This window comes from Micropterus dolomieu, linkage group LG01 (genome assembly GCF_021292245.1).
Source record: "Micropterus dolomieu isolate WLL.071019.BEF.003 ecotype Adirondacks linkage group LG01, ASM2129224v1, whole genome shotgun sequence".
Classification (NCBI taxonomy): Eukaryota; Metazoa; Chordata; class Actinopteri; order Centrarchiformes; family Centrarchidae; genus Micropterus; species Micropterus dolomieu.
The window spans coordinates 45896574-45922888 of record NC_060150.1 but is presented as its reverse complement, the minus strand read 5'-3'; the positions used below and the strand labels follow the sequence as shown (position 1 = coordinate 45922888).

The window sequence follows — 26315 nt, the reverse complement described above, 5'->3', positions numbered from 1 at the left end:
TATTTTTCCTGGAGCTGCCGTAACAAGTGAATTTTCCCAGTTTGAGATCAACCAAGCCTTGTCTTAACATAAAAATAAAATAAGGAAAATACAGTATAAATCAGTTTGATTTCTTTTGAGAGTTGATTTTTATTATTATGATTTTATTATTATTATTATTATTATTATTGTTTATCTTTAATGCACGCCAGGACATGATAGTTTACTCTGGCATACATCTAATTTGCCACTAGATCACTTAATAAAATACAATTCAGGGTTTGCTTTATTTTGTTTTATCAATTCAGTGTAGAGGTGACATTTTTGATTGTTCGTTTAGGCTTGAAAACATCAGAAAATAGTCACATTATTCCATATATAAGTATATATATCCGTATATAAGTCCCAGATGATGTCTTAAAAAGTCTTCTTGTGCAGACAGATCAAAACCAAATATGTTAATATAGCCTACTAGCCTAAAATAATATTTAAACTTACATGATATAAAATAAATATAATTAAAGAAGCTGGATCCAAAGAATGTTTGGTATTTATTCTTTATAATTTACTTTCATTTTAATTGTCAAAGTGATTGATGATACATTTTATTAATGTCAATGAATCATAAACTAATCATTACAGCACACAAAGCAAACTGTTTTTCAACTTCCAGTAAGGTCTTGTGTGGCCCAGAGTACTCCAACCTCTTGTTTTCTATAATCAAAAATTCCACTCTTTATTTTGGAGACGCGCTATAACTGGTTTCCGGTCTTCCTCTTGTCTGACTTTACTCACCTGGACGCTCGTGCCTGTGTGACGGCAGCTGACGGTCATGCGCGTTCTCGAGTTAACCTGGACAGATTGCAAGCTGTGCGCGCACACGCAGCGGCTCGTGCACGCACGCAGGTGCACGCATATGTGCGTCGGCTTGACACAAAATCAATCTATGTTAACAGACCTATTTATGACATTTAATTTTCTTGCATCACATTTGTTCTATATTACAAGGTCCTTTGTCCTTATTTCTACCCTCCTGTACTTCAAATAGCTTTCTAATATTGATATGTATGCATTATTATTTTTCCTCCGCTCTCCTTTATGCATCTTATGACCTTTTTTAAGTTTTTCCACTCAATAATCTAACCTGACTGCACTCAATTATTAAATTATTATTACTATTAACATTACTCTCCTGACAACAGCGATAATAAAACTCATAATACGAATACAGTCTATGTCTTTATAAATGCGGGGTTTTGTTTATAAATGGTAACATGTGTTGTGAGAAGAATCAAACAAACATTTTACCAATTAATTTCCTCTAACGATGTCTTACAACATTGTCATGTTCTAAACACTCTAACAAATATTTTTCCATCTGCCAGCTAACTGATGAATCGATATCTCGTTTCAGCTGCCATTAGTTAAATATTGACAATAGATATCAATAAATTAAAAGACCTCTTTGTAACAGGGTGACGGCTTTTATTGTGAAGGCGTACTACAGCCTCCTCGGACAGTGACGTATTTCCTGTTGTGCCAAGGTTCACTCAGCTGGGAAACACCTCAGTGAGCTTCTCTGCCTCCTTTCAGCCGCCAGGTTATTTAAACAAACGTTTCTTATTGACTAAATTATCTTTTTTTATATTCCCTGAAGTTTATACAACAGCTGTTTGTACGTGTCACGTCGCGGGAAGTTTGTTATTCGTCTCATTTTCACGACATTTTGTAGCAGTCTGCCCTCGGAGCGTGCTAACGTTAGCTCAGCGGCTAGCCACCATTCAGTCTTCACAAACAGAATCTAATCAATCGATAACCGTAATCATGGATCAAACAGGAGTCGCGGCAGAAACACCAAAGGTAAGACGCCGTTTTTGCTGGATATCTTCTTCTTTTGTGTCGTGTACACGCTGTTTAAGCTACGTCAGTTAGCTGGCGGTGTTAGCTTGAGTTAAGCTAGTTGTTATCCAACTTGACAGTCTTCTCTCCTTAAAAGGCTGAAGTTGCAGACAGATAACTCAGCAGATGGCTGTGCCATGATTGGAGATACATGGAAATAAACCGAGAGGCTGTGTTAGTCGCGATGTCACGTCTATTGCTAGTTAGCCATTTTCTAAATAAAGACTGTGATCTGAGTGCTGTCGATCATTAAATTAACCTCCGCACGTGACTTAAACGCTCTTATTACTGTATTAAAACTATGATGTGGTGAGAATGATTGTTCCCGGTCTTGTTTACGACTGTCAAACAACTTCAGTCTTCTGTTTTTTTAAAGATTAAATGCTAACAAATGTCTCAGTTAGCTGCTAACAGTTAGCAGATATGCCCTTTTCTGGCCATGTTGTTGTGACCTCAATCTATTTAATATGTTGTCCATCATTCTGTTGTTTAGTGTGTCCATGGGCAAACTGTAATTTTATACAAATACATAGATATAAGTCTCTAAATCTTGTGGGCGTGATCCTAAGAGAATTGACAGGGCATGCCTGGACTTGTCTGTCTCGCTTCTTCTTTTATAGTTTCTGTCCATTCATGACTCACTCTGGGGTTTAATTACATTGTGTGAGTGTCACTGTACAGATGACTAATAATGTCTAAAGGTGGTTTAGTATTTGCTTAAAGGCTATCTTTAGTTTCAGCTCATTTATCTTGTATTCATTCATCCATCTCAATGCTATGTCCTCTTGTCATGTGAACAATAGGTTTGCACAGTTTCTACAGTTTATTCTTTGTGTTTCATGTTGTGATTCATGGCGCTGTGTGACTTACCTGTTGGTAACTCTGGTGAACTACATGCACAAACAGTTGCCAGTGAGTTTGGTAGGCGCAGCTAAAACTGATTTATCCTAATATAGATCAGAAATTAGTAATCAGCTAACCAATATGTCAACATTTGTTTGATGTTTTGTTTTTTAAATAAAATGCCAGCCGTTCTCTAGTTCAGTCTCTTTAAATGCTCTTTTGTCTCATGTTATATGAAACAGAGTTTATAGTGCAGGTTGGAGAAGATGTCTTTTTTGGCTTTAGGAAGTTTTACAGATCAGACAACAAATCAAGGAAATATTTGCTTACAGTTTATAGTCAGAGTTTTTTATTTGACTGTTTGGTCTTTCTGGAGGCTGCAGTTTGTGTTGCTGTTGAGTTGTATTGTGTTAAAATGAGAGGTTATTTACTCTACCCTCATTGATAGATACATTAGAAATAGAACATAACTTGAATTAAAGAAGGATTTATTACCAGGCTGTTGTATTAGACTATGTTAATATTTCAGCTAGGTGTACCTAATAAACTGGCAGCTGATCTCACCGTCATTCGCTGTCATGGTGTTAATCCAAGTGTGTAAAATGCAAAAACTATGGGCGAATTTGAGAATGACATTATGTTGCAGTGAACTTCATGGCCAGAGTTTAATGAAATTTAAATTATGTGAATGTGTTTTGCTAAGTGGGGTAATAATGTGCGTGTTGTTTTTTTTTTCCAGAGCCCGTGGGGTTCGGTGGCCCTGGCGGCTCCGGCCTGCTCTCTGGCCGATGTGATGAGCGAGCAGCTGGCTAGACAGCTGGACGAGGAAAGCAACGCCTTCCCTACACTCACTGAGTAAGCTCTCACCTGTGTGTTTGTTTTATCCATCAGTGTGCTGTACAGTTTCAAGTTGCTCTTTAGTGATTAGTGTATTTTTGTCTTTGTTTTTTCTAAAGTACTATTAATTATTACAGGAGGACAAAAGAAAAAAGACACATTCATAAATGAACATAGAACCAATACCACCAGCTGAAATAAATATATATATATAATTTAGTCTCTTTGTTCTGTCTGCTTTATTAAAATGAAAGTTAATCACCGAAATCCATTGAGACATCATGAAGGAGTCTATTTGACAGTTAAAAATCTGTTTTTCTGTTGTTTTACCGTCCTCTCTGTCCGTCTTTCAGTCCCGCAGCAGATCTTTTGTTGTCAGATGACGTTTCTGATACGACCAGTGACCTGATGCTTGCTCAGATGCTGCAGATGCAGTTTGACCGCGAGTTTGATGATCAGCTCCGCCGGGAGGAGAAGAAGTTCAACGGAGACAGCAAAGGTAGCGCCACAAACAGTCTGACGCGTGTAAATAAAAATGCCGTAGGTGCAGTTACTGACTGTGGCCCATTAAAATAAGAATAATAATGTCCTTAGTTCTTCTGAGCTTTTTAGGTCAGTAACAGTCTGCCTTTGGATCTTTGTGTCCAGTGTCCATCTCCTTTGAGAACTACCGTATGGTTCATCCGTATGAAGACAGCGACAGCTCAGAGGACGAGGTGGACTGGCAGGATACAAGACACGACCCATACAGAGCAGGTAACACACCTACAGGGAGTTAACAGAAACACCTGACAGTACCATACAGCCCTGGCTCAGTATGTTCAGTTTCCATTAAGAGACTTCTCCAGATTAAATATTATTTTAGGTTGTGTGGTTGATGCTCCAACTGCTATGAATCATAGTTACAGCTGCACCAGTGAGTCATATTAAGTTTAACATTTCAGAAACAGAATGTTTCAGCTTCAGTAGATGTCTGACGGTCACCATTTATATTACAAGCATGGTCACTGCAGAACCATGTAAAGTGACAGAAGGAAGTCACAGAAAGAAGTCTCTAGAAACACGGGATATTTTTTAAAGGACCGCAACCGTGGTCATACGTAACTCCACAAACAGCAACCTCCAAAAATAAACTGAGTTAAATCAGCACTGATCGTCTCAACAAAAAAAAAAGTAGTAAAGGGCTATTGACTTTTAAAGTGTTTCTGTTATTTTGTCCACCTGCCTTTTCACCCCACAGTGCTGGAAACATATCTTTCTTGCATTGTATCATCTTTGCTTTGTTGATTTTGTTAAGAGGAAGAGAACAATCATGCTGCTGTAACTTGGTATATTAAATCTGTTGAGTTGTCTCCCTTTACGTCACTAAACATCTGGCGCCAACAGCGTAACCGCTAAGCCTAAGCTTAAAGCAGCTGAGGGCTACACAGAGGTTTAAAGTAGTTGACGCGCTGCGCTTACCGCGGCCGATTTGTTCGGTTTAGAAAGAATGCAACAAGAGTTCAACTTCTGCTTTCTTCTCTGTCATGAAAGAGATGATTTATTGTTGCACATACGGCCTTCAACATCCATCACGGTACAATATTCCATCTCCATCAACAGTTTCCTAATAAACATCAAGCAAATAGGCACACCTGCCGCATCTACGGCTGTTAAAAACTGGTCGGCTTTTCCCCTCTGGCAACACCTGTGTCAAGTTGCACCTGCCCTCCTAAGTGGATGAGCCCCAGTTAGTTATGCCAGCACCCTGGCACCACCTGCTGGCCAAATCTGGACATAAAACATTGTAATGGCTCCTACTAACAGTCTCTTTGAACTTCTTCTGTCCTCGCAGTAATTATCACACAAACTCTAAAGCTGTGTGTGTGTCTGATCAATCAGATAAGCCCCAGACCACACCCAGGAAAGGCTTCACTGGGAAAGGCAAGAACATCACCACCAAACATGACGAGGTGACCTGCGGCCGCAAGAACACTGCGCGCATGGACAATGTAAGACAGCCTCACGCTCTTTAATACTCTCACAGTTTGTATTTATTAAAACATGCTAAAAGATCCGTCAGAAAGCCTAAAACACCTTTATTTTTATGTTTAAAGAACTGAAAGTGTTGAATTTCTTTACAATTTTGGTTTCATGGAAGTGATACTTTGGAAACAAGACTTTCAGAGTTTGACGGCAAACAAACACCAGGTCGTATTTTGAAGCTGGATTTGTCCCCGCCCGGCCAGTCGGTTTGAAACTTACTGGCTGACTTATTGTCCCTCCCTCTAAAAGTTATCCATCAGTGTTACAACAAAACCAAAGACTTATCAGTTATGTTAAACTGTAAACATGTTTAATCGTTTATTAAATACATCCTGGATATAAAAAAAAACTCAACTAAAATGTAACCACAGTTAATTAAGTTGAAAAGAAAAACGGATGTAGTGACCACAGTAACTTTCTGTGTACAGCGATCTATAAACGCTGTGTACAGAGAAATCAAGTACATGTATAGCTTTGTCATTACACCCTCTCCTCCTCCGCCAGTTTGCTCCAGAGGTTCATGTCGGTGATGGGTTGGGGATGGACCTGAAGTTGTCCAATCAGGTGTATAACTCTCTGAAGCAGCACTGCTACAGCGAGCAGAGACGTAGCGCCAGGCTGCACGAGAAGAAGGAGCACTCCACTGCAGTACGTATATAAACATAAACAGCAGACACACACACGCTGCGCAAATAATGAATAATTATACACACTTGTTTCTCCTTCCTTCCTCCTCAGGAGCAAGCGGTGGACCCTCGTACTCGTCTGCTGATGTATAAAATGGTGAACGCCGGCGTGTTGGAGAAAATTAACGGCTGCATCAGCACAGGAAAAGAGTCTGTCGTCTTCCACGCTGATGGAGGGAGGTGGGTGGGGAAACAGAAATACTCATTTAGGGAAATGAGCTTGTTTCTGTCTTTACGCTGAGTCAGATGAGAAAATACCCGTAGCCAGACAAGACTGGAAATAAAAACAGTTCACAAAGGAAATGTACACGAAATCTGTCTGATTTACTCAAATACTTTATGTGTGTGTGTGTGTGTGTCAGCCTGGAGGAGCAGCCGGTTCCAGATGAGGTGGTGCTGAAGGTTTTCAAGACGACGCTCAACGAGTTCAAGAACAGGGACCGTTACATCAAAGACGACTATCGCTTCAAAGAACGCTTCAGCAAACTGAACCCACGGAAAGTCATCAGGCTTTGGGCCGAGAAGGAGATGCACAACCTGGCCAGGTAAACGCATCCTTACTCGCACCGCTGCGCTCACGAAGGGCCGTCACAGCTGGTGCTGGTGTGTCTCTTTAAAGGATAACATCCTGGTTCTCGTTTTTGTAGTCCAGAGATGTTTGTCTGAAAGACGGTGGCTGCTGTTCTCGGTTCTCAACAACATAAGTCGAGCAACTTCCAGACATCTGCTCTGTGGTGGCCACATGTTTAACTTCCCTTCGTGGTGTTTGAGTTCTGTAAGCAGCACGTTGTTTTTGTCTTCAGTAAGTGTAGACATACTTTAACAAATCGTGACCGGTTCTTTTAAATATCTTGTGGAGATTAGAGACCTGGTGGAGCCATAGTAAATTAAATTGTACTGCTGCACATTATGTCAACAGCAAAGGCAGCAAAAAGAAGGTAAATGAGGTTGTAAGCAGTGAGGATGAGCGATGCAAACCACCAGCCATGTTCCTTATTCCAACACATATATCATCCTGTTAGTCCATCTTGTATAAAGAATTTCTTAATCTTAGCAAGAAAGTCACTTTTTCTATCTCATGATTCTCTGATGATTAGGTTTGATTGTACTGTGTCTCCTGTAAGCTGTGGGTCAGTATCTAAGCATTTACCAGCTGTTGTTGGTGCTGCAGTAAACAGGAGAAGGATAATCTCTGTAAACGTTCTGAGTTAATACTCTTAGATTTTATTTGATTCTTATTATGTCAAGAACAAACGCACAGAACAGCTGCATCAATGCCAGGCACTATAACATTATATTTTATGGATCATAGACGCCACGTCCACAGAATTTACAAATTATTATTATCCACGACTGACGAAGTAGGCAGCAGAAAGAAGGTAAATGAGGTTTTAAGCAGTGGGGATTAACGGGCAAACCACCAGCCGTGTTGCTTATTCCAACACATATGTCATCCTGTTAGTTCATCTTGTATAAATAATTTGTCAATGTTAGCAAGAACGTCGCTTTTTCCATCTCATGAATCTTTGATGATTAGGTTAGACTGACTGTGTCTCCTGTAGGCTGTAGGTCAGCCACTAAACATTTGCCAGCTGTTTTTGCTGCTGCAGTAAAAATTGGCACGAGGTTTCTGTAAAAACAAACATTTTTCATTGTAGAAAAAGTATTAAAAGTAGTTTCACAGGTGTTTTCCTAATGTCCGCTGGTTATTTTGTCCATTAATCTTTTTTTTCCAACTCTCATTCTCTAAATTAATACACACCGTATCCCTCGTGCTGCTATTGCCACACCGCTCACACTATCTGTACTACTGCCTAGTTATTAATGGAGAGTACGAGCATATAAACCTAGAAATCTTTTTTGTGTGTGTTCAGGATGAAGAAGGCAGAGATTCCCTGTCCGGAGGTTGTGCTGTTGAAGAAACACATCCTGGTGTTGTCTTTCATTGGCAAAGACCATGTCCCTGCACCCAAACTCAAAGACGTCACGTTGGGCTCAGAGGACATGAAGAACGCTTTCTACCAGGTCCTACATGTACGTACCCTGGACAGAAAGTACTGCACTTTGTACTCTATGTAATAATTAATTTCATCATTGATTCATCTTTAGATTTTTTTTCTGTTTGTTTCCTAAATGTTAGAAACACAAATGTAATCAGTGTAAAATTAAAAGAACAGATCTGATTTTATGTCCGTAGTTAGTGATTATTTAACTAGTGGATTCAGTAGTGAACATATAAATAAACCTAATAGTATTTATCAGTGTTTTTAATACTTCAGTCTGGTTACACTCATTTCAAAAACGAAGTTACAAAGTGCTTTACACGGTTAAATCAGGATTAAAATATTTCAGGAGCCAAATAACAATTAAAATAACACAAAATAAAATACCCAACAGTTAGTTAATTCAACCTCCGTAGGAACAAAAGCTGAATGTTACCGAGTGCATCTCTTCCAAACACACGGCTAAGTGTTCAGTGCTGCAGTACAGGTGCTTCGGGGATGGTGATGGCACAGTGGATAAGACGCGGGTTCAACTCCCAACTCTGACACGTCCCTGACCAATGTGTCCCTGAGCAAGACACTTAACCCCTGGTTGCTCCAGAGGCGTGAAACCTCTGACATATATAGCAATTGTAAGTCGCTTTGGATAAAAGCGTCAGCTAAATGAATAAATGTAATGCTTCGAGGTGTTTGTGATGCAGGTAAACTGTGACGTGTTTGTGGCTCTCTGTCCGTCTTTGTGCAGATGATGCAGCTGATGTATCAGGAGTGTAATCTGGTTCATGCTGATCTCAGTGAATACAACATGCTGTGGCACGAAGGGAAGGTACGACTTCATCTTTTTATTACCTGCTTTCTGTTCATCTTCCTATCTTCTTTCATTAAACCTTTTTATTATAAGTTCCTAAAATCTTCCATCCTTCCTTTTTATCTGTCCTCCTTTTTGCTTCTTAAATGTTTTGCTCTTTTTGCTTCCTCTGTTCTGTCCTTTCCATCTTTCTCTCTCAACTTCCTCCTCTTCTTTTATTCCAACCTTTCCACTTGTTCCATATTTCCTGATTCTTTTCATAATTTGACTTCTTGTAGCCGTGCTCTTTTTCTCCCTTCCTCCTGCCTTCCCTCATTTCTTCCTCGATTTTCATTATATCCCTTTTGTTTCTGTTCTTTCTCCCTCTTCTGTCCTCTCTTTCCTCCCACACTTTAGTTCCTATGTTTCTTTCTTTTCTTTTCTCTTCCTGCCTCCGTACCGCTGATATGAGTCACCCTCCACAGTGCTGCTCTAATGCCTGGTATGTGTTGCAGGTGTGGCTGATAGATGTCAGTCAGTCCGTCGAGCCCACCCATCCTCACGGCCTGGAGTTCCTCTTCAGAGACTGCAGGAACGTTGCCACGGTAATGGCCAGTTTCACCTACACATGCAGCTCTCGTTAAAGTGACTCACGTGCAGATCTGTGATCCGAAGTCCTGTTCAAGTGAAGATCAGACTTAAAATCTGCAGGATTCTGAAAACATGTTGATTGATGAGTCGTATTAGCAACAGCTTTCAATGCTGGAGGTGATGTTCAGATAGTATATTGATAGGGAATTCAAATGGAGCTACAAAAGTCAGACTTTTTTTTTTTTTAGTTAATTCAAGTTAAGATTTAGCACAAATGATGGCCTTATTTTTATATTGATTGTAAATTTATCCTCCTAATAAAAAAGGAAAATTATGAATTCATTATTTGTTAATTCACAATCAGGATCTGATCGAATTAATTAAAAATGGAAAGGAATGTAAGTAACTGTAACTGCCAGGATATGTTTTATTTTACAAATATAATATTAAGAATTATAATATTTACACTAGATAGAGGAGTTTATATTTCCAAGGTAAAATTGTTTTGCGGATATCTGCTATATCAGATGCTTTGAATTTATATAACCAGTTCTTAAGTTTTAAGGTACTTTCCGGTGAGTTATCATGTTAGAAACCCAGCATCAACTTTGGTCTGTGTGTGTGTGCAGTTCTTCCAGAAGAGAGGCGTGAGCGAGGCGATGAGTGTGTATGAGCTTTTCAACGCTGTGACCGGCCTGAACATCCCTGTTGGTGAAGAGGAAGAGGCCGAGTTCATTTCTGAGGTAACAAACACAAAACTGAAAGAAAAACTTGATTGGTGTTAGTTTTAAGTTAAAGGGTGACGTCGGTATTTTGCAACCTGGACCTATTTTTTTCTGTCAGTGTGACTAATTGAAACTCGTGCATTAATGAGCGAGCGCGCTGCAGTCAGCAGCAGTGAAACAGGGCTGAAGCACAATCCTTGCGGGCTATTGGGCCCTGTCACAGTAAATCCACTATAGTGCTTGTTTTTGCCACTGAGATGGGGCTGAACGATTTGGGAAAAAATCTAATTGTTTTTTTTTCTGCCAGATATTGCGTTGACTATTTGATTTGCCTTTTTTAAAACTGAGGTTTTGCTAAATTTAAATATTCACTGTTGGTCTATTTGGAAGCCGGGTCAAGCAGAACAGAGCAGATGAACCAGCCTGCCTGGTCAGACACACAACGGCATAATCTGGCCGATTTTAAAAAATAAAACACATTTTGCAGACTCCTGATCGTACATAAACATAGACAAAAAAAAAACTACGTAGTCTACTTAACCATAGTAGAGGCACAAAAGTCAAGGACAACTGAACAAGTCAGCAAAACGGATCAGATGTTTAATTAACCTACATTTTAATTGCCGTCTTCACAATTAGCTACTCGTGTTCTTTCAAATCGCACTTTTGATTTGAAAACGATTAATTGTTCGGCCCTAGAGGGAGAGGCTCAGATTATTACTGTTATGTGTCTGGCAACATTATGAAAATGATCCCTACAGAGAGACGCCTCTATTGAAAGAGTAAGATCCTTTTTGTTTAACCAGAAACAGTCACTTTTCAAGGTTTAAAAACACAAAAGACAAAAAACTATGGAGGCAGGGGTAGAGAGGTAAAATTACTGTTTTTGTCAAGGGAGTCTGGTGACCAACAGTCAGTCAACACAAGCACGGCTGCTTTAGCAGTTACTTTACAGGTTAAGTACAAATCAAACACTTCCCTCTCAATTCAAGTTCAGCTTCAAACAAAGTATATTTAGTTTCCATCTTTGTTAAAAGCCAGTTTTAATCTATTTCTTATTGTCAACAAATTCCACAAACAGACCAAACACTAAGGGAACTTAATCTTTTGATACACAGAGTACTTGAATTTTAATTCAGACATGGCTGCATATTATTCCTGATGCTCTCGGAGTGTCTTGTCCTTATTTTTTTTATTTATTTATTTATTTCCCAATAAGCCTTACGATGTTTAAACGCATCCTTTCCTCTGCAGCAGCAAAGAGCCGCTGGATAGTTGGCGTTCAGAGTTCCTTCAGGAAGAGCTTTGATTTATTTAGAGAGAACTACTTGTTGAACAAATCTGTGCTCTCTGACAGATTGTGGCGTTGGAGAAGAGGAACGAGGATCACGTGCAGAAGAGAGGAAAGAAAACCTTCCCTGTCTCCTCTGAAGACGGCGATCCTCCTTTAAAACCCGACGCTGATGACTAACGCTCGCCCGGCTCGCTCTCTCTTCACGATCCCGCCGTGTTGAAAATGTTAAAAGGAGGAGATGAGGGGAGGAGGCCGCCTGGAGGACCCGGTGCCTCCCCCTCCAACCCTGCCACCATCCCACTGACCCACTGATTCACCCACCCACCGCTTCCTTAAAACAGGCAGGACGGAGCGCCCCCTCCTGGCTGCCGGAGGAATGAGTTTCACCGTGTTGGATGTTGAAGTCGGAGCGTCCGGAGCTGCTGAGCTGCTCCAGCAGGGTTTTCTGAAGCTGAGACCACATCTCATATCCTCCTGCTAATACTGGCCCACGCTGACGCTGAGTCCAGTGTGTGTTTTTGTAAGAATCGTAGTAACAATGGACCTCTTCTGTCCTCTTAGAGGTTTATTTTAAATTCTGTTTCAGGCTGAATTTCAGGGAAATCAAGGTGCAGTGATGCAGATGACAGAAAGATAACGGATGTTTAAAGGGGTTAAGCTAAGCGAACATGGTTTTTGTTTTATTACAAATTTCACAGAACCACCAAATGCATATCAGCAGTAAATACAATCCAGGTGCTGCTTTTTAAAGCCAAAGCTTTTATTATTCTGATGTATTGGTGCATCTCTGCTGGACTCTGTTTATCCTATCAACGCTGCGTCACATGAAAGATGGTGGAAAAAGAAAACACTATCTAACTCTCACTTTATCATTCTCTGTCTCTTTATCCCATTCTCATTTTATTTCACCCCCTCTCTCATATTGTCTCTTGGTTTGGTATTCTCTAAAGTTTCTTGATTTTGATGTCAATACAACAGTTGAGTTTCTGTAACACTGCTCCTTATTGACAAAAGCCCTTTGAACCACGCTAGCGTTTGGTCTTCATGTTGACTAAAAGCGCCTTCGTGAGGTCAACATTTTATCTGCAAATGACGCACCCATCAGCCCTGTACTTCGTGTTTAGTGCTAATAGCAAATACTGAATCTGATCTGATACTGATGCCAACTTTAAATACTCAGCCCAAACTGTCTGATTCACCGTCTTTTCTCAATTTATATAACTCTTTGACGTCTAATCTTTTCCTTCACTCTTTTATTTTTGTCAAAGGAAACCATATCTATATGTGTCAATAAGATTTACATCGAAAAGTAGAAGATGCACCCAAAGGAAAACATGTTGGGAAAACACACCTGAATACTGTTTCTGTTGTTTTTGGTCTCTTTGTTTGTAGCTTCGTCTGATTTATGGCGGTTCAGGTGTAAAAAGTGGGAGGGGACTGTTTGTGGAAGCTGAAGCAGGGGGTAATTAAATGTTTTTGGTAACACTTAAAATTGAAATAGAAGCAGGATAAGAAACCTTAAATGAAGTGATGTTTGCAGTGGGGAAAAAAAATCATACAAGTAGCTCTTAATGTAAAAACCTGGTGTGGGAAACGTTGGTCTCTTACTGCAGATTGTGTGTTCTTGATTTTAATAAATACAAGGGGAATGTTTCTCTCAGAGCAGCCTCTTCACATGATGTTGGTTTTAGTGTGGATTTATTCTAATGACTTCCCTCATTGTGCAGCTCTCTGTGAAACTGTCTGCAGACCAGTGGTGACATTAAAACATGAAGTGTCATTAAAAGATGAAGATGAAAACTCTAATAATGTGTTGATTATCCATTAAATGGTCAAAGGTTTTTGTTTTATTTAGCACAAAGTTACTCAAACTGTATAATCATTGATTCTTCTTGAAGCATGTGACCAGCAGACTGTCACGAGACCCCCAGCAGCACAAACAGAAGGACTTCCGACCTTACTCCTTCAGAATAAAGGAGTAATCTCCACAAATCTGAACTGGCACACTTACTTTAAAATTGAAATTCTGCACTAAATATGAAAATTAATAGCAACACATTGATGTGATTGTGTTCATATGAAAGTGCTTCAGTAATTTGAGTCTGTATTTATGTGCCAAGTAAAAAAAAAAACAAAAAAAACAATGGGATTTAAAAACTGAAATGAGTTTAGAAAAAACATCTCCCCAAAATGTTGCCATTCAATCAGTGAACAATTAAAAACAGCCAGAGAAAAAGTTAGTATGTTGCATAGAAACAAAATACTGAAAATAATTAAGACCTAACAAAAAAAACAAGTCGTAACACAGCATGTTTCAAAACACATCATGATTTAAATGACTCAAGAAAGGTAACCCGGAAAAGAAAACATAATAAAGAGAAAAAAAAAAGAAATAACTCATGAGAGTTTCAGTACAAGTTCAATAATTAATATTAATCGATAAAATGTATTTTGATTTTAGATGTATCTGCATTTGAATGTGTATTATTTTCTTTGGAATAGTAATTTAAAAAGTTGAAGTTGTTATGATATAACATATAAATGTAGTATTATACAGTAGCATAACACAGTAAAATAAATAGCATGTTTCCGTGTTTATTTCATGTTTAAAGCCTGCTGTTGATCTGTGATTTCTTTTAGTGTGTATTAAAATTACAGTAAACACCAACGACTTCAGGATTTAAGATTTACATTACAGTCTCTGCTTTTATTGTGAAGATTCAATCCGGAAGCGTGATGGTTGAACGGAAGTCTTCCTGTTCTCCCACTGTGGTTGTTGTCCGGACTCTGAACTGAGGATAAAACAATAACAAAGAGCCAGAGTTGAGTGTGAGGATGAGTGAGGAACATTACCTGGAGCTCTGTGAGAACCCGGTGCAGTTTGAACATGCCTCCAGCGTCAACAACGTCTTCTTCGACGAGGCGAACAAGCAGGTGAGCTAGTTAGCATTGATGCGGCTAACCTACCTTAGCTTAGGTCAGCTAACTGACAGTTTGTAGTTTTAATAGATAAAATAATATTTAAACATCAGCGAGTCAACAACACTTTGAATCACAGCAGGTTCAGTTGACTTTCTGTGCAGTTTGGTTCAGGTTGACGTGATATTGTGTTATTTAAATAAACGATAGATAAGTGAAGTTAGTAGCTTGGTTAAAAACAAACAGCTGATCAAGTTGTTTGTCTCATTAAAATGTTGTTAATAATAAAAAATTATTAAAAATTAATGTACAAAACAGTTGGTTTAGCCGCCATTGTGCTAGTTGTGTGGCTCTCCTTTGAAATAGCTGGTGTTGTGATCAGTGACAGAGGAAATATTCAGCTCTTTTATATAAGTAACAACAATTTATAAGTAAAATTTATGCACTTCAAGTCATGTAAATGTACTAAAATATTATTATACAAGTACTCATAATACAGAGTGACTCCCTTCAGCTACATTATTAGACATAATTTAGTTATTGTTCATTAATCAATGACTTTAGCATTAGTTATTGATCCACAGCAGGATAAGAGGGATTGTTTCTAATTCAGTTTTCAAGGAACAATTGCAGAGGCCCGTACGTGATCACAATTTACATTTAAGATACATTTATCATAATAAAGAAAACACACGCAGCATTACTGATCGAGATGAGTACATTGTCAGACATACAATCCAAAGGTAGTTCTTTTAATGAATAGGTGTATTGTAGTGGGTTTATAGTAAAGGCACGATGCAGCCCTGAGCCCAGCTCAGCAGATGGATGAGGAAGCAGTCTAGTGTCAAAACAATTTATAGGTCCCTAAGTCAGTGAGTGTGTGGACGCCTCAGCTGGTATCTGATATCTTTTATGTCCTGCTTCTGTTCTGGCTGCAGGTGTTCGCCGTGCGTTCAGGTGGAGCCACAGGCGTGGTGGTCAAAGGCCCGGAAGACAAGAGCAGTGTTGCCTTCAGGTACCTAACCCTGTGATTTAGGGATTTAGTCTATGTTGCATCTAAGGCCCGTGGACCCTTGAGAGACACAATTTATTTATTCACTTTTCACATGTCTTGCCTCATCTGCATCAGATGTATGAAATGTGATATATATTAATTGTGTAATGTGTGAGTTTCCCTTTGCAGAATGGACGACAAAGGAGAAGTGAAGTGCATCAAGTTCTCCATTGGAAATAAAATCTTGGCAGTTCAGAGAACTTCAAAATCTGTGGTGAGTTTGGCTGCACAGAACAAGACACATAATACTTTCTAGTGAGATGTTTAATTTCTTCTCCGGCCACAAACTAAACTTTTGTGTGCAGTAATGTAACTTATGTAGAAGGAAAAACCTCCATGTGTGTGTTTTTTTTTTTTTTATTTATTTATTTGTTTTTACAGTTGCTCAGCTAAGTATGAAAAGGACAATTCCTCAGTTTGATTTATTCTAAATTAAAAAACACATGACAAGACTGGTTAGCATCTATGGTGCTGCAGTCTGTAGGGCTGTTGTTCATTATGAAGCAAAAAAATGCAGTATGCCTGGTTTCATGATCACCTGTGCAGCCCTGTACTAATTATTGATTTGTTTGTAGGATTTCATCAACTTCATACCCGACTATCCACACACAGAGTTCACCCAGGAATGCAAGGTATGCTACGTTATCATCTTTGTGTTGATTTCAAAAGTCCTTTGCTGAAGTTGTTTGAGCTGTGAGGAGGAATCAGGAGTTTAAGAGTAATACAACTGAGTGCAGAGCAGCTCTGTGATGGAGCTCCGGTGCCGTGTTGTGTAAATAAACTGCGTTTGTGTTGTTTGTCTTTTCCTGCAGACGAAGAACGCTAATGTTTTGGGTTTCTGTTGGACCAACTGGAATGAGATCGTCTTCGTCACTGACCAGGGAATAGAGTTCTACCAGGTAATCTCAAACACCTCTCCCAAAAACAGAGACATTTGAATCTAACAAAGATCGCTTTTGAACCAATAATACGTGAGGATCAGGGTGTGGGTTGCGTTCTGACATACAGATTTTAGAGCTTAGTTTGCCGGACATAGACCTTTTCACAAGGACAGGCCATAGTTAACAAAGTGCGTGTTTAATTTGTTAGTGTTTTCTTCCAAGTGCAGCTCAGACTGATGATAGCTGAGCCAAGTTTAACAGTGTAGAACCTGTTCTCACAAGCTTAGGGACTGGTTATCGTTTGAAATGTTTCAATTCTTGTGCCGATTCAGTTCCTAAATTCTGATACAGATAAAGTACATTACTGCAGCCGGGACCATGTGGCGCACGGCACACCCTTCTCTTTCCCATTTTTCCTGTCTGTCTCCACACTGACTCTCAAATAAAGGCAAAATGCCAAACAAGTTAATAAAAAATACAGCTACTAAAATGCTTTCTTCCATACTTCAAGAGATATAAACGTGTTTTTCAGAGGAATTCAAAGTTATTTAAATGTTGCCTAAACAAGCAGCTATAGTAGGAGGACTTCACCTAAAGACTCAGGAATTATCTGATCAAACAATAAGTGAATCTGGTTTTTGGATTTGAATGCTCGCTGCCACAGGCAGTATTATGGTTTGAAACCAACCCTGGGCAAGCTGAGTCTGAGATCCTTAAAGGGCCGTCATACAGAGGAGAAACCCTTCTGATGTAGTAACAATATTTTTACTTCTAGGACTGTTTTTGCCTCACTGTTCGAAGATCTGAGGCCCACGACTGGTTGTTTCTGGTGGGTTCTGAACATCACAGGGTTGATAATGTGTTCACTGAGTCTCGTGTCTGACGTCTCCTCAGGTGTTTCCAGACAAGCGCAGTCTGAAGCTGCTGAAGAGTCAGAGCATTAATGTGAACTGGTACCAGTACTGTCCAGAGACGGCCGTCATCCTGCTGTCCACCACTGTGCAGGGAAACATCCTGCAGCCCTTCGCCTTCAGGGTGAGCACACAACACAGATCATGTGACTTTATTCCATTTCCGGTTTCGTCTTGTGTGTTTGATGCTGTGAGGTTTGATATTCTACACACACAAACACACACTTAGGATACTGATCAAGGTTTTCTTAATGTTAGAATCTACAGAGTCAGGCAAAGATGATTTGATCCAACAAAGAAAAAACTAATCTGACCATGAAGATGCTCAGCTGATGGTTTTTATGTGAGAATGATATCAGCAGTGTTGGAGCTCAGGTGGTTAAAGTACTCACTAGTGTTACTCTGCATATTAAGTGTTAACTGAGCCCAAAGTCTCTGCAGACTGTTGGTGGGTGAGAACCTGTTTTATATTTTAAATAATAGATTCCTGTGCTGTTTTTATAAAGTGTTTATTTTGTTTTGATTGTTTTTCAGAATGGGACCATGTCCAAGATGTACAAGTTTGAAATCGAGCTGCCGGTCGTCCCCAAACCTGCAAAACTCACTCTGTCGGAGAGAGACATCGCCATGGCACCCATGTGAGCTGTTTTCATAGCGACTCACCTTTCAGTATATTTTTCGATTTCTATATTTTAAATCCTTTTATTGATTGTTTTCTTTTTCTGTGCAGCTTGTAGCTTTTCTCTGGTTTCAAGTTTCTTTCTGATGATCTTTCCCCTGTAGTGTTGCTCTTTTGTTTCTCTCTTTCTTTAATTATCACCAAACAGTCCACATACTGAAGCCATGTCTCTCCCTGTAGTTATGGTCAGCTGTTTGTGATGTATCTGAAGCATCACTCGAGAACAGCCAACAGTCCCAGTGCAGAAGTGGTGCTGTATCACTTACCAAGGTAAAGGACTTTAAACTCGTCTCAACCATTGAGATACGAAGTGAAAACAAAACAAACACACTGGTGATCAAGAGATTCTTAGTTTTTAAGTTTGGTTCCTGGGACGACTTCGTCCGCAAGCAGAGAGAAATCAGATGATTCTGAAATGGCAGCAGCCTCATCAACAACTGTAACAAATGAGTTTGTCTTATTTTGTGTGTGTGTGTGTGTTCAGGGAGGCTGCCAGTAAGAAGACTCACGTGTTAAAGCTGAACACGACGGGGAAGTTTGCTCTGAACATCGTGGACAACCTGGTGGTGGTTCATCACCAGAGCTCCCAGGTTTGTATTCATGTGCATGTTGTCACGTACTGTACTTGGGTACTGTTTTGAGATGTGTGTATTTATATTTCATGCTGCTTTATATTTCTACTTCACTACATTTCAGAGGGATGTCTTGTACTTTTACTCCACTACATTTGACCGACAGCTGGAGATACTTTATATTATTTATATTTTATATATTAAATTTTAATATAAAATACAGTACATGTATGTATAATACATTATTTAAACTTTTGATACTTCTTAAAACTTCTATGTGTAATGGAATATTTTGCTACTTTTATGTAAGTAAAGATCTAAATACTTCCATGTTTTATACTGTGTGTGTGTGTGTGTGTGTGTGTGTGTGTGTGTGTGTGTCTCAGACGTCGCTGATCTTCGACATCAAGCTGAAGGATCCAGACTCTGCTGTCAACACACACCAGCCTGTCCTACCTGCCCGGTCCATACACCCCTACAGGATACCACTGTCAGGTACACAAACACATGCTCACACCTACACACACAGACACAAAGTCAGGTTATTTCTAGTGTTTCTGAGAGTGTTTATTGTTCCTTTTTCAGGTCCAGCCGTTGTTCCCTCCCAGCCTCCGGTACCATGTCAGCTCTGTATCCTTTCACCTTTAATACAAATTTTACTGTCGGCTCTAAAAAAACGTCTCTTTTTAGCCGTTTTTGAACATTTCTCACGCTGACCTTTAACCGTCACTCCAGACTCTTCCTCCTGGAGCGTCTTCCAGCCTGACATCATCATCAGCGCCAGTGAAGGTGTGTAAAAACACACGCTCACACCTAACCTTATGATCCAGTGAAGGGGACTTTAACAGCTCTCATAATCTTTCATTTGGATCTTTCTCGTCAACTTGTGTCTTTCACCTAAAGGCAAACAAACAGAATGAGCAGATTTGTGACAAAGCAGCAGACCATCAAAGTGTTAAAGATGTTTGTCTCTTTTTCTTTCTACAGACAAATGTTGCTTTCCTCCACGAGACATGTATTTATTTCATCCACAGTGTTTGGAGTAATGGGGGGTTATCCATGTGTTTTGTCAGTTTATTAGATAATAATGGCAGTAAAAAAAAATCTAGTGTTATAGGACTTATTCTTTTTACAAAGATCAAGAGATATTATTATCATTTTTATAATTAACTGTGTCTCTGTCTGTGTGTCAGGTTACCTGTGGTACCTGCAGGTGAAGCTGCCTCCAACTGTCAACCTGCTGCAGGACAAAGGCAAATTGATGGACTTCCTGTTACGACGGAGAGACTGCAAGATGGTCATCCTGTCTGTCTGCTCACAGAGTATGTCCGATTGCATGTTTGTGATGTCATTTACACACTGACATGCCCAAAGTGTCTCTAAAATTAATTATACTATCAAACCGCCAAAAAGATTTTGAACATTTTAATGTCATTAAATTGACAGATAGCACATTTGATTGTATTATTTGTTAGTAGTTTGAATCTGAAAATGAATCTGTGTAACGCTGACAACCTAAATGTGTAGAAACCTGGTTTCAGGTGATCTAATGGAGTCTTCCTACAAAATTAAAGGACAGAAACCTGATCTGAGAACAGCCTGAAACAAAACAAAGTGAACATTGAAAAGTAAAAACAAACATTGGTGCTCCCCCACTAAAAGCTCAATGTTGTGTCTCAGTTCTGGAGGGCGGGGAGAAGGGGAGTCTTCCTGTTGTGGCGACGGTCTTCGACAAACTCAACCAGGTGTATAAAGAATACCTGGAGGCAGAGCAGACCTACACTGTGGTGAGTGACGTCCTCTCTGAACACCACAAACCTGGACTCAGTACTTTTACTTCTACTCATGTATTTTTACGTGTAATATTTCTGTGTTTGAGATGTTTGTGTTTTCTGTGTTTGCAGGCGATGGAATCCGGTCCGAGTCGAGGCAGCGCGGCCCAGAAGCGTCCAGTCAGAACTCAGGCGGTCATCGACCAATCAGACATGTACACACACGTCCTATCATCGTTCACAGAGAGGAAGGTACACACGCGCACTCAGAAACTCAATTTGTGAAGCTCAAAGGCTGGAAGACAATACATGCTTTATAGGTTTGCATTTAGTGTTGACAGTAGACTGGAAATGCTGAATCTGAAAATGCATCTTTTTCTCCGTTTTAATCTTCACACTAAATTGGAAAACTGTAACAGTCTCCAGGGTGGATGGATGTTGAAATGACAGCTTTGTTTTTTAATGTGAACGGGGAAAACTGAGCTTTTATGAAAAAGCAGACGTATGCTTTCTAAGATCAGTCAGAAGCGATGTGGTTCAATGCAGAAGTACTTTGAGGCTGTCAGAATACTACAGATCCATAGTGTGGACTTTTTTTTTGTATGGAAACTTTAGACGTTGTTGCCGACAAAGTTCAGTATAATCTTGATATTTGAATGAAAAATTCTGTATTTATCAAGTTGAATAATGTATTAGCTTTCAGGTTTTGATTCAGATGCAAACAATTAAACCTACTGAAGAAAATGTTAGACAAAAAAAGGAAACAATTAATTATATTAATAAAGAACATTTAGGAAGATAAATCCAGGTGACAGTTTAAGTCTGCCTTTTTTAAATTATACGCTGTGTGTTCTGCAGGGTGTCTCCCATAAATTCATCATTGCGGTGCTGATGGAGTACATCCGCTCTCTGAACCAGTTCCAGATCACCGTACAGGTAAAGCCGAGCATCGAGACACCTCATTGTTCACACTGATATTTTCTTCTGATCTTGTTGATTTTATTGACCTCATGACCTTTTTCTCTGCTGCCAGCCTCAGGTCAAACGTTTTCTGATTGTGTTGTTTGTGTCTTTCAGCATTACTTGTATGAGTTGGTGATCAAGACGTTGGTGCAGCACAACCTCTTCTACATGCTGCACCAGTTCCTGCAGTATCACGTCCTCAGCGACTCCAAACCGCTAGTGAGTTCACACCTAAACTGATCTGAAACTGGTTCTAAACCAGTTTAATCTGAATTCTGAGCTCAGATTTAAACCAGTTCTGTGCCTGTTTGTACTGAAACTTAGTCAACAATATGTCCGTATGTCCTAGTTTGAAGCCAGCTCTCTGTAACCGTTCATATGCAGTAATATAAAATAACCTTTTAATTTGTGAATGATATTTTAGTTCTTATATAATCACAAGACGACATAAATAAAATGAACATAATCAGGTGTCCTCTTTCACGGCCATTACCTTACAGGGGACATTTGTTGAACAATTTAAATGCACTCTTCGGTCCGACTGTAAACCCAAACTTTGTTGCATCAGTTTGTGTTAACTTCCCTTTGTAATTGTGTTTCTTTGTGTTCAGGCCTGTTTACTTCTGTCCCTGGAGAGTACGTATCCTCCTGCACACCAGCTGTCTCTGGACATGTTGAAGGTATCCAACACACACACAGGCTCTAAATAATGACACACGTTATTTTAAACTGAATCATTAACATGTGGTTTGTGTGTTCTCAGCGTCTCTCCACCGCCAACGATGAGATTGTCGAGGTTCTGCTGTCGAAGCAGCAGGTTCTGGGCGCGCTCAGATTCATCCGCAGTGTTGGTACGTTGATGTTAAATTTATCTACAGAGATACAATCTCAGGACAAAACTTATTAAAGAACCTGTAGTTTAGCTGCATCAGATCATTTTAACAAAGTGATCCCTTCATAACAAAACTGCACTGTAAGAACTGGAAAATCAGTCACATGTAGGTTTGAGGCTGGAGCAGTAAACGTACACGCGAGTACCAGGACAGAGAAAGCCGCTCAGTTAGTCTGGCTCGGGCTGCTGAAGCCTCGTGTCTCCAGACGTCTTCATGGATAAAGGACTGTAGATTTTAGCTTACAGTGTAGTTCCTCTATGAATGTCATGCTTCGCAGCCACCAGTAACTCTTTTAACGTACACAATGTATGTGAGCACTGTACTAAGATACAAAAAAGCCTGAACTGACCGTAAACTGGTTTCACCGGGAGCAGGCGGCCATGACAACGTGTCGGCCAGGAAGTTTCTGGATGCAGCGCAGCAGACCGGAGACCAGATGTTGTTCTACACCGTGTTCAGGTCGTTCCAGCAGAGAAACCAGCGGCTGAGAGGAAGCCCCAGCTTCAACCCCGGTGAGAGAAAACACACAGGCGTGACATTATATCATCAGTCACTGACACTGATTTAGGTCATGAATGATTCACTTTTAGATGTGATGTGTTAACAGACTTAATTATAGTAATAAAAAAATTGGTTTCTGTCATTCAAATTAACATTAAAATGTCTTAAATACCAGCTGACCAAACCTGCAGACACCCTGCCTGCTAAACCCAAGCCTAAATATGATCATTTATTCTAACTGCAGTAACTGGAGTCAATAAGAATCAACTTGTTTATTTTGTCATGGTTGTATTAACAAATGAAAGTTTTGATAGTGAGGACCAGTTAAAGGATAACTTAGGATCCCAGTTGAAATATACCTATTCCCCATGTTTTAAAATTGGTCCAGTATTGAGCTAGGGTACTGCAGTCGACATGTAAAACAGGGCTGCAACGTAATACTTGCAGGTATTTGTCTTCTGTAGTGCTTGACAAAAACAGTAATTTTACCTCTTTTATTCTTCCGCTGTCTCGATCGCTTAGCTTGTGTTATAATGTGACTTTGGTGTTTTAACCCTTTAAAACAAGAAAGTTGCATTCAACCAGGTAGAATAAATATTTGTCATTGGAGTCAGGTGGGTTTGACTCGAGATATATTTAAACAGAAACAATTAAAACAATTAAAGTTACCCTTTAAAGATTTGAATTTAGTAGGAAGCTGTTTTTCTGGTGAACTGACCCTTTTAAATTAACCATTTAGCTCTTTGGGACTAACTTTTAATTGACTGTGTGTGTGTGTGTGTGTGTGTGTGTGTGTGTCCAGGAGAGCACTGTGAGGAGCATGTGGTTCACTTCAAGCAGCTGTTTGGGGATCAGGCTCTGATGAAACCCTCCACTGTGTGAACCATCAGGACCAAAACAGACACTGACTGTAAACTGGATCACAGCAGACCGGTTGGACTTAGTCTCCGTCACTTTGGACACGCAAGAAGTTCAGGAGACGAATTGATGGGGTGATGAACCAACACGGGGAACAGATCATTATGGTTTAAATGGACACTCGTTTCTCTTCAACATCATTCTAATTATCCTGCTTATTTGCACAAATAAACATCATATCCTTGTTTCAGGATGGCCTGTACTATGGCATATGAACACCTGATCCAGATTACTAGTCTCATCTGCAGGTTTGTCTCCTTGACTTGAAGCATGCAAGAAAAATTAAAACATAAATAAATAATAAGTCTAACTGGCATTACAATTATACTTGAGTAAAAAAATCTGATTTATGAAATATTTTTATAATAACCTAAATTGACATTTTGATAAGGTTCCCTTAAACCATTTCATGTCCTCATTAAAAAAGTAATGGCAAAAAAAACTGTTTTCATTTCCCTAGGGCAATAACATTTATTTTTTTAACAGACTCAATCATTTTTAAATGTAGTGCTCTACCAAACGGTTGAGACGTTGCTTCATGGTAAAAGTATCAAAAAACATTAAATGCCCCAAAACTTTAGGAAACGTCAAATATAATGCTACCATTTTGCAGAAATAAAACCTGTACTGTTATAATGCTAGTAATATGTTAAAATACCAATATGTCTATTTACAGTACTTTGAAAACATCTCAGAAATGGTAACAAATCACACTGATAAAAATTTTAATAATTTTAAAATCAAATAAAAATCCTTCAGATTTAATAATAGTGTTTACTGGTGAAATCTGTAACTTCAGGTCATCATCACTCGCTTGTTGCTGTGACGCTTAAAGGCTGTCAGGCGGCGCACACTAATGTCACCTGTTGTGGGCGGGGCCAGAGGCTGTAGCTGTAAAAGTGTTTTGGGATCTCTGTATCAAAATTTTGTGCATATGAGGGTAACGGTGAATTTAATGTCTTTATTTTGTAAAGAATGAATCATTATGTCAACTGAAATGTATTAAGTAAAGAAATGTTTAAATTGGATTGTTGTTGGATGATATTAAAAATTTAAAATGATATATAGTCTGTGTACTTTATAAATGTGCCTAATTAAATAGCTTTCTGTAAAGAAAATAAGACTAAACTGCAGGTGTGTTATTTCAGTGGTGCATTAACATGGTAGTGTGATAATTTGACATTAGGGCCTTCAGGGTTGTGAGGTCAAAAGGATAATATTTTTAATAAATATTTTTTGGGAAAATTCCTGTTTTAATAGCTTCCATTTAATGTGACTCAAAATCAATGCTAAGTATTATTTCTATACTGGACAAATAATGACATCTCATTACTATTTATGAATTGTTACATTGATTTAATAATGTTGAGGTTTGTATTGTTTGTTTGGACACGGGTCACTTTGGGCTCTGGGAAACTGACAGCATTTCTCTATTTTCTGAACTTTTAAAAACCAATCATCAAATTTGTACGTTTTTAATGGAGAAAATGTTGTGCAGATTAATCCATAATGAAAATAATCATTAATTTCAGTCTATTACAAGATAGTTTAGATCCACCTCAGCAACTAGAGCAACCTGATCAGACAGGGGAAACTAACAGTAACATATTACTTACTATGTAAACTACAAATAACAATAAACCCACAGTTATTCCAAAAAATGTAAGCTCACTTAACATTAACCAAAATGCTTAATATAATATAAATCAAGAACCAAAAGTAACTAATTGTGTGCGCTACAACAAGATACCTTTGTACCATCTACAAAATAAAGTAGTGTAAGTATATGTATGTGAAACAAATGTGTCCTGTACATTATTTGTACCTCCGATAGAGCGCCGCCATCATGAAAACTTTCCCACTGCCCTCTTCCCAGCATAAGTCTGTTTCACACACAACACGTTGCCAGCTTTGTGCGCAGCATGATTACATACAAAATCATAATGATGAATAATAAGATGTAGCCTAATTATTTCCGCATCAGTTTGATCCGTTTATTACCTAATCACAGCAAAATGTTTATTTTGGGTTCATACAGCTGTAGTAGTGGCGGGAAAGGAGACATGTTGGCCCTGCTTTGACTTAAGGCTGCTGCCAATCAGCCGAAACAAGTGTTACCTCTGACATTAATGAGCTGCAGACCATGATCCACTCAGGCCAGACAATTGGACCAGGCGCCACAAACTATTTCATCTCACTGATTAGGTTGGTTCACATGCAGAGGAAATTCCTGCGCTTCTCATTCAGGGGAACGTTACATATTTCCTGATGGCTATTTTGAAATAGCTGTCGGGAAATGTGTGATTGGATTCCCATGAATCTCTTCATAACTTTGCTGAAGAGGACAATAAAAAACACACAAACAAGATAATAAAAAGTCATTGAGAGCAGGAGTTGACTTAGATTGCGAGTCCTGTGCTGTGCCAACTGAACTAACCTATGACAGAATCTCGAGATCACGGGAAAACGGAGTAAAAAAAAAAGTTGAATGGATGGCCGCTTAGGGCTTCCATAGAGAAGTAATGAAACCAGAAAATATTTATATTTAAGAAGCTGTTATAAGATATTTTTTCTTTTAAAGAA

At 39.1% G+C, this 26315-nt stretch overlaps 2 protein-coding genes across 2 annotated transcripts; both read left to right on the top strand.

The window, feature by feature from the left end:
- Window positions 1–1501: 1501 nt before the first annotated feature.
- On the top strand, window positions 1502–13348 carry riok3 (RIO kinase 3 (yeast)). Its single transcript, XM_046043820.1, has 13 exons — window positions 1502–1839; window positions 3461–3576; window positions 3912–4057; window positions 4207–4314; window positions 5440–5549; window positions 6088–6231; window positions 6322–6449; window positions 6632–6814; window positions 8144–8303; window positions 9018–9098; window positions 9575–9664; window positions 10280–10393; window positions 11733–13348. Exons 1-13 carry the CDS (start codon window positions 1804–1806, stop codon window positions 11844–11846), a joined length of 1530 nt encoding a protein of 509 aa, XP_045899776.1. The 5' UTR covers window positions 1502–1803; the 3' UTR covers window positions 11847–13348.
- A 1052-nt stretch (window positions 13349–14400) lies between these two features.
- Window positions 14401–24793, top strand: rmc1 (regulator of MON1-CCZ1). Its single transcript, XM_046043787.1, has 21 exons — window positions 14401–14603; window positions 15527–15603; window positions 15772–15856; window positions 16218–16274; window positions 16455–16541; window positions 17418–17558; window positions 17969–18072; window positions 18294–18383; window positions 18598–18703; window positions 19072–19180; window positions 19271–19315; window positions 19421–19474; window positions 19879–20007; window positions 20366–20472; window positions 20590–20709; window positions 21316–21393; window positions 21535–21639; window positions 22032–22100; window positions 22184–22271; window positions 22688–22825; window positions 23617–24793. The coding sequence occupies exons 1-21, from the start codon at window positions 14505–14507 to the stop codon at window positions 23694–23696; spliced, it is 1968 nt and encodes a 655-aa protein (XP_045899743.1). The 5' UTR covers window positions 14401–14504; the 3' UTR covers window positions 23697–24793.
- The last annotated feature ends 1522 nt before the right edge of the window (window positions 24794–26315 follow it).

Bases quoted from the DNA above. Each gene is read 5' to 3' on its own strand.
- riok3 (XM_046043820.1), top strand. From the start codon at position 1,804: ATGGATCAAACAGGAGTCGCGGCAGAAACACCAAAG. The intron at 6,232-6,321 runs GTACGTATATAA...CTTCCTCCTCAG, and splicing joins AGAAGGAGCACTCCACTGCA to GAGCAAGCGGTGGACCCTCG. The intron at 10,394-11,732 runs GTAACAAACACA...GCTCTCTGACAG, and splicing joins AGGCCGAGTTCATTTCTGAG to ATTGTGGCGTTGGAGAAGAG.
- rmc1 (XM_046043787.1), top strand. From the start codon at position 14,505: ATGAGTGAGGAACATTACCTGGAGCTCTGTGAGAACCCGGTGCAGTTT. The intron at 20,710-21,315 runs GTACACACGCGC...TGTGTTCTGCAG, and splicing joins CATCGTTCACAGAGAGGAAG to GGTGTCTCCCATAAATTCAT. The intron at 21,640-22,031 runs GTGAGTTCACAC...CTTTGTGTTCAG, and splicing joins TCAGCGACTCCAAACCGCTA to GCCTGTTTACTTCTGTCCCT.